Source organism: Salarias fasciatus, chromosome 12 (genome assembly GCF_902148845.1).
Source record: "Salarias fasciatus chromosome 12, fSalaFa1.1, whole genome shotgun sequence".
Classification (NCBI taxonomy): Eukaryota; Metazoa; Chordata; class Actinopteri; order Blenniiformes; family Blenniidae; genus Salarias; species Salarias fasciatus.
Window position 1 is genome coordinate 24863324 of NC_043756.1, and position 12340 is coordinate 24875663.

General features: G+C 45.5%; 1 protein-coding gene across 1 annotated transcript in view; it reads right to left on the reverse strand.

Annotated features, from left to right (window-relative positions):
• The window catches only part of LOC115397815 (putative histone-lysine N-methyltransferase PRDM6), an 83082-nt gene that overhangs the window by 21766 nt on the left and 48976 nt on the right, over positions 1-12340 (reverse strand). The window contains exon 6 of the mRNA XM_030104286.1: positions 6683-6807. Within this exon, the coding sequence (XP_029960146.1) occupies positions 6683-6807 (125 nt within the window). The remainder of the gene's footprint in view (positions 1-6682; positions 6808-12340) is intronic.

Sequence of the window (12340 nt, forward strand, 5' to 3'; positions counted from 1 at the left end):
CCTGCTCATCACCCTGCCACCTGCTGGTGTTGATCCTCATTGCAGCGCTGAAGCAGGTTTTTAGGAGGCTTTGTGTCAATGAACTGTTATTTGGAAAACTTACAGGGTTTTTGTAAAGACTTGACTGTGACAACGTCTCAGATCTGCTCAGTCTGAGGACCCCCCCCCCCCGCGCCCCCGCCTCCTCTGTTATGAGAACCATATGACGTTCCCTTGCAGCCATCCTGCCTTTTTTTTCCCCGGCCCTCCTGTTTATATCACTTTCTGTTTATTGTTCAGTTTGACAGCTCCACAGAAAAAACAAAATTGATCCACAAATCATTTTGGGAGCGCGTGACAGAGCCGCAAAAGTCCCAAACACAAACCATGTTGTCCTCAAAGTCAGATAATCTAATAAAGGAGCAGAAAGCAGACGAGATGACTGTGCAGCAGCAGGACGGCCCTGCTCTCCGCTGTCTTCACTGACCTGACGAGAAAGGAGCTTCAGTCACTTCACATGATTTAACTATGTTTTCAGTATTGTCGACAATCCCAGGAAAAGATTAAAGACACACACACACACACACACACACGCACGCACACACGCACGCACATACACAGGCTTCAGAGCAGCTGATCTTCCTGTCTCCTTCTAAAACATGTTTTTAGAAAACAGAGGATGGAGACACCCTCAGGGAGAACATGCAAACTCCCCCTTACAAGTAGAACTGAAAGAATATTGTCAGACATTTCCAACAAAGAGAGCTGACAACGTTTCTATGATCCAGAAACACAAGAACGAGTGACTTTCTGTACTTTTTGATTTGTTGCTTCTGTTAAAAACTCAACTTTTCTTGTTAGAATCCTTTCAGAATAAAGGCATCAATCAGTCCGTAACTGAGAATATAAGATGTTTAATTGAAGCAAAAACAGTGGGTTTTTATAAAGTATAAAAAATTGTTCTTCTGGAATTATAAAAACGTCTTTTGACCAGTTTTTTCAGCAGAACGACTTTCCAGTTGAAACACAGATTATCTGAAGGTGCACAGCATCTGCAACTGAAGTTTTCTGAATATAAAAGAAAGACACTTTACAGACAGTGTCTGAAACATAATGTACACTATCTGAGAGGGAAGGAGGAGGAGTGGAGGCATCATCACACGACCGGCCGATCAGGACTGATCAAATCAATACAGCGATGACAGCGAGTCATATGAGGAGGCTGAGGCTTCAGAATGCATGTCCTCCACAGAAATACAACCTGGAAGCCTTTTATTTGTTCATATGTTGGTAAAATCAGAATTTAAATAGAAATGTGTCTATTCAATAGAGTTTTTAGTTTCCTGTAAAGGCAAACTTGGCTTCATTTGATGAAGATATGGATTCTTTCCATTGAAAACTCTTTGAACCAACGAGCAACTCAAACATGTGCTGTAATACTGGATGTTTTATTTCTTTCCTGGTGTTCTCTGTTTAACATGTTTGCTCTGGTCAGTTATTTTTTGGTTCCTTCTGTTCTACCTTCTACTTGTACACACTGCCGTTTATTTCATCAGTCAAGAAAACAAATGAAAAAAATCTGGACCAGGACCAGGAGAATCTGGACTGTGGTCATCTTTATTTTCCTCTGTGTTTTCAAAAAGATGTCCTTCTACTCAAACCTGCATGTTGTGGGATTTTCCTTATGCGGAGAAATGACTGTAACTCTGACTGTTAAAGGAGAGAAGTTTCACATGTATCGTGTCCAAAACTACAACAGCCAGAAACTCAAACAGCAGATTTAGTCTGTCCCAATACATTCTCTGTCGCCTCTCAGACACACTCACACACACACACACACACACACACACACACACACGCACACACTGGTCCCAGCACAGTGAAATTAAATTACTGGCCTCTATGCAGCTCCAGATTAAAGAGAGTTTGCTGCTAACTGCAGCTTTCCGCGGCATCGCTGAGCTGATTGAAGCCACAGAGGATGAAACTACACACTGGAGACAGAGGGACTGCGATCCGCTGTCCTCGGAGGAGCAGAGACTCACGTCGCTGATCGTCATTAGAGCGCTGGATGCTGACGGGGCTCATTAAGGCTAGAAAAGTGAGAAGGAGACACATGTCCACTGTGTTCATGTCCTGAAGCCTTCTGCTATATAAACAGTCCATCTGATGAACCACAAAGCATGAAAAAACGACCGCTTCAGTCAGGAACGGCTCCCTGCTGGACTGCAGCTGCTGAAAGTGGAGCTGTGTGATTCAACTATGATGAACAAGAATTCAGAAACTACTCCAGAACACAGGAAGTCATCAACTTTCTCATCATTTCTACACCTTTTAAAAAAAACCTGATTTCTGATGTGAGTGAAGTTTCACATCCTTCAGTAAAAGACATTTCAATGTGGATGTAGCACAGCATAGGATGATATGCTGTGGTGGGACTGAAGCTGTTTGTTAACATGCTGCTCAGAGAACAACCTCTGGAAAAAAGCTCCTGGTCCTAGTCCTGGTCCTGGTCCTGTGTACCTCCCCTGTAGTTAATACTTGCTCAGTGGCTGGACAATAAGAACCATTTGAGGGAAATACTGACCGCATTTTCCCAGTTTATTTTGAGGTGAAACTGTCTTAAAAAATGATACAAGAAGGTCAAATTGCTCCTTTTGATAAAAATTGGCTACTTTAATCTTTATTAATCCTCAGGAAATTAACAGAAGTGTCTGGTAACGACATAGAGAGAACTGACAACGATTAAAGTTGCTTCAGTGTCTTTTTTTTTCCCATGATGTGAGAGTGTGTTTGGAGTGGCTCCACAGACTTCACAGAGCAGAAACTTAACCAGCAACTTAACTATCCACTAAACCAACAGCTTAACCAGCAAATTAATGAACAATTTAACCAGAAACTCAACCAGCAGCTTAATGAACAACTAACAGACTGTAGAGGTGACGTAGCTGGATGTAGAGACTGGAGCTGCATGGCTGGATGTAGAGACAGTGGAGGTAATGTAGTTGGATGTAGAGATTGGAGGTGACGTAGCTGGATTTAGGGACCGTGGAGGTGGCTCTCAGCCACTCAGCCGTCACACTTCATTTGCAGAGCCTGGCTTTTATGGACCTGGATAAGAACTCGTACCAGGACTAAGGATTGTAAAGTAGCTCCAGGTTGGTTTTGTTCTTGTTGTCCTTTGAAAAGGGGGATCACTGCATCTCTGCTTCCAAGAAAAGACACTTCAGAGTAAGTTGTAGTTAGAAACCTTGATAAACTGATGAAACCTGTGAGGACCAGGTCCCGGGACCGGATGTTGGAGAGAAATGCCCTCAGACTGATGCGGGGCTGCCAGGCCCCTCCTCACACATCAGGCCTTCTCCACCAGCCGTCCGCCTCTCCGGTTTTCCTCCTCAGCAGAGGAGATCAGTGGGATTGAATATCACGACTCATCAGTCCACTAAACCTCCCTCCAGTACTGCTGTGCTTATTGGCAAACCGCGGCCGCAGAGGAATCCGGTGGCTGCCGCAACGCGTCACTCAGCGAGGGGAAAACGGGACGGTCTGATGAGCCGGTGAGTCAGAGGACGGTTCGATATGCGATCGGGTCCAGAGAGCCTCGGTCCGAGTAATCAGGTCCACCGTGTCCAGGGCTCAGAGCAGCACACAGGCCACTGCAGGCTTTATAAACAGAAACAAGAGAGCGTGTGTGTGTGTGTGTGTGTGTGTGTGTGTGTGTGTGTGTGTGTGTGTGTGTGTGTGTGTGTGTATGCCAGTCACAGTAAACAATGTCATGTAAGCAAGCTGCTCCATCTGTAAAGCCAACCGGTTTGTGGCCAAACGTCTGTAATTTGCAATCAGTGAGATCTCGTTTCAGTCAAAGAGCGCCTCCTAATTCAATTCATTTCAATTTAGATTCCACCCATTCAAACTCCCTCTCCAGGCTTTGTTTTGCTGTTTTTTCTCCTGCTCCATAATTACATAAGACGAAAAAAAGTCAACATTTGTTTTTTCCCCCCTGTAGGGAATTTTTAAAAAACTGAAAAAAGAAAATAAATGAGAAAAGATTTGAAAGGAAAAGACATGAAGAGGCTGACTGCGCAAAAAAGTGGAGGAAATGTAAACTCAAACAAATTAGCGAGAGGAGACTGAGAAAGGAGAGGCCGAGCACGGTCTCACGCGTTCCCTCTGCTGTCCTTTACACGGCGATGGAGCTCAGAGCCACTGAAAACATAACTTCTGTAAAACAGCTCCCAAAGTGGAACTTTGTGAAAACACCATGTGAACGAGCAAAAACAACACTTTCTGAAAAATGATGAAAGGACTTGACTTCTAGAGCATCAAGCAGGGGGGCAGGGGGAGCTAGGAAATTGAACCAAAAGCAGTCTGATTATGCAATGACCACTCTGCACACCAAGTCGCAGCCGCCGAACACACTCCTCTCATTGTTGACTGGGGAAATCCTGGTCCTGATCCTGGTCCTGCTCAGTAGATGGACAATCAGAACAATGTTTTCTTCCAGAGTGCCATGACTCCCAGTCCAGATTCTCCTGCTCCTGGATCCAGTTCAAATCCTCCCGCGCTTATAGTTTTCGAGTTGACAGTCACTGTAATAACAATCCAACTTGGTGTTTTGTCCATATGAATATGTGTGTTCTGCATTGTTAAAGCTCGTGTTCGGAGTTTCCGTTCGTTTCCAATGTATGTATCATTTTTTTAACAGAGCTTAAATGTCTTAGTTTGGTTCGACACTATAATATAATATTAGCATAAAGCAATATAAAAATGTATTTATGAGCTCCGCCTTTGTCTCATAGACCCCAGTGTTATCCGAAAAAGCGCCGGTCAGCTTCAGCCAATAGATTTCGAGCTTCCGCTTTGTCATGCTGTCAATCAACGTGTGCACACAGCCAGAGAGACTTTACGCTTACCTCGGACATATCCATTGTCCGCTAAACATCCACCGTAAACAGCTAAACATGTAGGATGCTGTAGGACTCGGAGGCTCTCATTTTGACCCTACAGGTAATGCGCAAGCACAATTAAAGGGGAGTGGCTTGGTCGCTCACGAAAGCAGAGGGAGGGCGGAACCTCGAGACGCTGGATTAAAAAAACCTCTCTCTTTCAAAACACTGGACACGAGCTTTAATGTAGACTGTACTCTTCTCTCTGGTTTCATTACAAACAACCAACAGCACCAACTAGTGGACCAACATGAGAGCTACATCAGTTTCAGTGCTTCTGCCATTGCCGTGGAAATGGACATCATTTTTAAAACATTGCAGTGTATATGTGAAACTTTTCTGAAACGAAAAGGTAAAAACTTTACACTTGAAACGTTGCAGCATAAACGGGGCCTGAAGATCAATTGATCGATATGAATCAATAAAGTTAAGCTGTGCATGAGGACGCCTCGGCCCAATGGTGATGTATTCAGCCAAGAATGTTTCCCGTCAGGTCTCTTCTCAGGCTGTGGAAAAGCTGCGTTCCGGAGCTGCCTCTCTTTGCGAGTCTCTCAGAACGAGCCGACAGCAGCAGCTTGTTCCATCTGCAGGAGGAAGAGCCTCTCAGGGCTGAAGCACCTCTTCTCTATCTTCTCTTAATAAAGTGCTTCTTTCAGCCACCCACCTTCATAGGCCTTCTTGGAGCTGCTGCTGCTGAGAACATGATATTGATCATGATTCCCGTCATTAAAAGAGTCGGAGGTAGAGCTGGTGTTGTGTTGGGGGATTTATGAGCAGCCTCCCAGGCCTTCGTCCTCATTACACACCAAACAGCCCTCCTCTGTCTCTCATTAGTAGTCTCCCCTTCAGTCAATCTCATATCTGACCACAGCTTTTCTGCAAACCTGAAACCATCCACAGAGTCTGTGGGTTCGCTCTCCTGCCCGACAACCCTTTGGCAAAACCAACATGCAGGTCTGGCTCTGGAACCATGAGCCTTGGGACTTGACAGCGTCTCTACTGTGGACTGTGGAAAATATCAAAGACTGACCCCAAAAGGTTCCAAGATCCTGGTTCCACATGTTCCAAACCGATAAAGCTGCCGTCTCCAGAGAACGTTTAATGTCGTCATGGAGGAGTGAAAACCTTGTCCAACGTCTCCACCTCAACTCTAAACCATATAAAGGTTTAAGGTTTAAAGAATATTTCATAATGCTGCTGTCTCACCCTCCACTCTCAGATGCCAGTTTCCTGAAATAAATGTGCTCTTTATGGAGCATGCAGCTTCGTGATGGTCATTAAACTGTGAATTAGTTAAGGCTGAATATGGCCAGTGAAGAGTTAAATCACAAACATTACTCAGACAGAGCTGTAGAACAAAACTAAAGAGTAAAAAATCCCCTTGGATGGTTTTGTACGAATGTTTTTTTGCCCGCGGTTCATCTGGTTTTGGCACGCTGGAATAATAAATCAGATAGCAAGCAGACTGTAAAAATAAAAGTGCATTTGCATCATTGTTTTGGTGGCGGGTTGAAGGTCTGACCGTTTAAATCCCGTCTGGAATAATGTCTGAGCGTCGGCCAAAGAAAACTGCAGGGAGTGAGTGTGAACAGACTGGCTGCAGAGCCGAGGCCTTCGGCTCATGTTCCGACCAACGCTGCAGTCATATTTACTTCCCGACCAGTGTCTGCTGGAGGAAAGCACCTGCTGGACGGAGGCCGGTGTCCCGACCGGGAAGCTAACCACAGCGAGAGCGTAAAGAGGAGTGGTGTTCTCACAGTTCTCGTCCTGAGCGATGCACTGCAGAGGGATCCCGAAGAAGGACGTGTAGGAGTCGTTGTACCACACCAGCAGCTCGGTGCCTCGAGGGATGTCCATACATGCCCGGTAGAAGATACACGACCTGTAGACACACACACACACACACACACACACACACCACAGCATGATCAAAACTAAAGTGTGTTTCATTCAGCTTCCTGGTTCTTTCTCATTCTTCACTTTCATTTCTCTTTATTCAAATTCAGTTAGTTTTTTGCGCCACACACCCACAACCTGATGTCAGGCAAAGCGAGCTGAGCGCAGATGGGAAGCAGTGGACTTTGTGACAGCTGAACACCCTTTATGTTGTCTCTACCCGCCGGAAACACCTTCGATCCAAACAGCCACTGAGAGAGCAGTGGCTAACAAGCGCCCTCTTGTGGACGGACGCCCCCCTATTGGCCTCTACGGATAAACTCTGAGGCCTCGTTTACCCCATATTTCACGTGAACACGCATCATTTTGTGCATCATTCAGTAAAGTTTCGCATTTCCACGGTAACGTTTAGAAACTGACGAAGTCAGCCTCCCAGCCAGGAGGTGGTGCTGTTGTTTGTGTTTATAATGAAACCACACACACACACAGACACACACACACACACACACACACACACACACACACACACACACACTGCACACTGGAGAGAACAATACACTCTAAACATTAACACTAGAGAACAGGGACGTTCGTGTGCCGCCTGTCATTTTATTTCGCTGGCACCTGAACCACATGGTTTTTTAAATGTATCGGTGTTTGAATATATTTGTTGTTGTTGTAACTGCTGCTACTGCCTGGTCCCTCTTGGAAAAGAGATTTTATATCTCAACAAGGCTTTACCTGGTTGAATAAAGGAGATAACAGTATGGACAGAACACCAAGATGGATTGTTATTACTGTCATCTCTAAAACTATGGACAGGAACCAGGACCAGGACCAGCAGCAGTGTTTACAAGGAGACAGTGTTTTGAAAAAGTACATTTTCAGTTGTCCATGTGAACAGACACCCGGAACACAAGGACACTTTTGCGTTTTCACTTGAAACGGTTGCAGTGCCAAAGAGCACTCAGTCAGTTTTCATCGTGTTTGAGGTGAAAACAAAACATGAAAACATGAAGTCAACATTAGAAATACAGCCCACTGTAGCGGGTCGCGTTTCACTCCGATCCTGTGTCAGTGATTCCCACGCATACCAAGCACAGTGTACCGTTTGTTTGCCAAACTGTGAATAATGGCTTCACCGCTATCACGTGCACACAGGACACTTCAGATGGTGTGCATTACACACTGTTTACACCGGCGCCATGCTCCTTTGTTTACCTCCAGTAACGTAAAGCTGTGGAGTTGGACGTGTTGGGGAGGAAGTTATGAAACACACCGACCAAAGCCTGACTGGGAGAAGATGTGTCAAAAAGTCAGATCGTTCTGGACCGCTGCCAGAAACGAGCTGCGGAAAGACCCTGTCCAGGTCTCACATCTGATAAGAGTCGAGTCTCTCATCTAAACCCACCCCAAGTGATTTATGGGAAATATCTGGTGTCTCTCACCCTCGTCAGATCGATAATGGCGGCGAGCTGCTGGTTCCTGGTCACAGCGCTGCTAAAACAACAGCTCACAGGCCCAAAAACATTCTAACAACACCAGCAGCCACCTTCCCACATGCCTGTGTCCCAGTGGGGTGGCAGGCCTGAGGGGTCACCGGTTCAACTCCCACACGACTCTCTGGACTTTCTGCCAAAGTGCCCGCGAGCCAGCTGACAAATTAGTTTGTACAACTTGGGTTGAGTGGTTGGATTAAGAACCACTAGGTCCATTGGCCTCCTCCACTCCACTGCTCCACCCCGGGTGGAGGAGGCGATTGCTGAGTGGATGGACTGCAGCAGACTGGATAGCTTTAACTGCTGTATAATATATGGAGTAGGTTGTTTTTCAATTGCAAGGTGGTGAATCTGATCCCAGACTTCACCCTGGAAGGAGGAGGCCCCTCCTCCCCACAATCTGACCTGCGAAACATGTCATGATCGTTGTGACTTCGCACAAATTAAAACAGTGTGAGGAAAACCATCCTCCGAGAACAGAGCTGAGGCCCCGTTTCGAATGAAAACGCATCGCTTTGCATTTCCATTTCAGAAAAGTTCCACGTTTCAGCATTCTGAAAGCTCTGGAAACATTAGAAACTCGTGTTTCAGGAAAGTCTCGTTTTCGCCGGTCATTTCTGGAAAGTTTCATTTTCTTTGACTCCGAGCACTGGGGGTATATAAACACACACTTCGTTGCCTGAAGCATCACTTCCACCGTCACATGTGATTGAGCGCCGTGTGAGCCCAGAACACCGAGCCGGATCCGTTAAATCTGAACTGAGGAGCGCCGGCTGAACTATGCGAGAATAAAAATAAAGCACAACACAGAGGCGGCCAGACGGAGCCAGGACGCCACGCCGTGTGAAAAGATGCTTATTTGATCAAGTGTGGACACACCAAACTTAAATACCGAGAGGGAGGAGATGAAAGGACGGAGCGAAGAGAGACGTTTTTAGGAGGAGCTCAGAAACACAATAACAGAAAGTTGGAAGAGAAACACTGACTGAGCCTCCGGACCGATTCTCACTTCACAGTTTATATCTGCTTTAACACACCTTGACCAGATGAAAAGTGAGGCCTGGTCCGGTGTTTAGCTGTCTCAGGCACCATCAGGAGGCCAGCACGTACTGACTGAGCAGTAGTCAGATTATTCTGACTGTAAGTAACAGTGGAGTGATGGACCCGCTCACTTGTCTGGAGCAAAGAGGGAAGCAGAAAGTGGAACAAAGGCTTTTAGGTTGTACTTATACTGAGGTTTGAACACTAGAGGAAAAGACTTAAACTGTCATTTTGACCTTAAAACTGTGAGCTGGGTTTTCCTCATTCAAGGGTTATTCTGCTGCAGTTTTACCTTATTTTATCTCACAGAGGTTCTCATTTTCATGAATTAAAGTGAAGTGTTTGTAGTTGCTAGATTACAGTGGTGTAGTTGCTTCCACTTCCTGTATGACGTTACATATTTGGTGTTTCAGTGCTTGTTAAATACATAAGTTTTCTGATATTAAGACTGAAACTTCCAGGTGGTCAGTAAATATTTTAGGTTGTTAATTTGACATCATGTAGCGATATAGGTTAACAAAACTTTTCAAAAAAGACTGAATGGGATCATTTCATTAAGGTGTGATACCACAAAGCTCAGAGTACCTGCTGGAGGATTTTAACCTCAGAAGAGGTCCTCAAACGCCTCAACACTTCGTATCTGGAAGAATTCTATTATTAGAAAACAAGAAGCAAGTTATACTAAAGCCAGGACAAGGACCAGGAACAGGACAGGGACATGGACCAGGATCAGGAGCAGGACCAGGGCTTCTGCCATGTACCAGGAGAAGGAGCCAAAGTGTTTCCAGAAATTGCTGCTTTCACCCGTTTCCACGGCGAAGGAACATTTTTCTAGAGCTGTTTTTTCAGCACCAGGGGTCCCCATCCACCGGGCCACAGTAGTCATTTAGTACCGTGCCACAAAGGGAGAATACAAAGTTTTAGTTTGAAAGTGTAAATTGAAACTTTCATTTGTTTGCATTGTCTTTTGGTTTTTGAAAAACGCTTCACTTCCATCAGTGCCGCTGAACTCTTTTGGTTTATTTTTGTCAGACATGGTGAAGGCCTTGTTAAGTCCTGCTGGTCCGAGGAAAAGCTACGTTGCTTAAAACACTCCGTGGTGCTCAGAGGGTTATTTAGCGCTGGTGAAAACAACCCCATAAAATGTAACAGCAGTTTGTTTTCATTTTCACCTGAAATCTTTGCCGTGTAAAGACCCTCGGTCCCTTGGCCTACAGTAAGCATAACCCAGTGTGTAGCATGTATCTACTAGCGTAGCAACATAGCAGCACAGAGTCATAGCGATGTGTCATCATAGTGACACCCTCAGTGTTATAGAGTTGTAGTGACAGAGCATCATAGCAACGTAGCATCATAGTGTTGTAGTGACGTAGCATTGTAGCTATGTAGCTTCATGGTGACGTAGACTCGTAGCAATGCAGCAACATATCATCACAGTGTCAAAGCGCTGTAGCAACATAGTCACATAGTGTCATAGTGACGTAGTGGCATAGCATCGTAGCAATGTAGCAGAATAACATCATAGCAATGTAGCGTTGTAGCAGCGTACCGATGTAGTATTATAGTGATGTAGCATCATAGCAGAGTAGCAACATGTTGTTGTAGCGTCACAGCGACGTAACGTTGTAGCAATGTAGCGTCATAGCGTTGTGGCAGCACTGTAGCGTCATGGTGACGTATCGTGGTAGCGTTGTAGCAGCGTAGCAACGTATCATGGTAGCGTTGTAGCAGCGTAGTGTCGTAACGTGGTAGCATCATAGCAACGTATCATGGTAGCGTTGTAGCAGCGTGGCGTCGTAGCGACGTATCGTGGTAGCAACGCAGTGTCGACTCAGACGCTGTTGAAAGTGCTTCACAGCAACACAAAACCTTCACAAATCATCTGCGTCTAGACTATAAATCAGGCCTTATGGTATTGAATAAGAACTTATATCGGTAAGCGCTGAAGGTTAGAACTCGCCACGACTCCAGCTGTAAGGTTAGCACTCTGAGCTCACTGCAGGAAGGTCCCTGGTTCAAACCTCAGAGCCTGTCAAAAGGAGTGGATGGAGGGAAACTGCCTTAAGCTTCCAGGACGGGAGGCAAAACTTTACACTGTTGCTTTGGGAAAAGAGGAATTGCAGGAATACTTGATGACAGTGGAAGTTTTATTAACAGACACTGGAACATAACTTTATTATTAAGAAGAGAAGCCAGACTGATCTGGGTTTGAGAAAGTGTGTGTTCATAATAATAATAATAATGATTCTTTCCACACTGCAGTGGAGGGGAGGGGTGAGGTGCTGTTAGAGCCATGTACAAACAGCCAGGAGGGACCAGGCCATAAATCAAACGTACCGAGCGACCCCCACCCCCCCACCCCACCCCCGCCATGACTTAAAGAAAGGGGAGGGTTGGGGTCAAACATGAATATTGCTACTTTCAGACATGTTTGTGCTGGAAATCAAACACATCTTTTTATTCTGTTTTCACACAAAGCAAAAACAGCCTCACAATCAGCTTTTTAATAATAACACCCAGACGCTCCGGGGGGACCCCGCAAGGTTATAAATCTCCCAAGACAAACACCCCACCAGGGCCTGCGGCGCGTCCACATGAAGAGGAAGGTGTTGATCTAACGGAGTCACATGCTGCAGCCACGGCCGGTGTCAGGACCACATGTGGAGCGAGATGAGAGCAACCACTCTGCAGAACACTGCTCAAACCCAGCCTTCACAATAAAAGTGAAAACAATAAGGAATCACCGACTGTAAAGTTGGTCACCTTGAACTTTTGCTTCATCTTCGTTCATTCTTTGAACAAAAGTCCCATCTTCCCCCATCTGAAGCAGCTCCACTACTTTTCCTCCATGCTGAAATCATTCAGCTGATCTCAGCCGCTTCCATTAATTTACCGAGTTTCACCAAAAACAAAAGGTTTATTCTGTCACTGCTGGATTAACAGTTTACTATCATATTAGCTTGGAAGAGACAGGAAGTA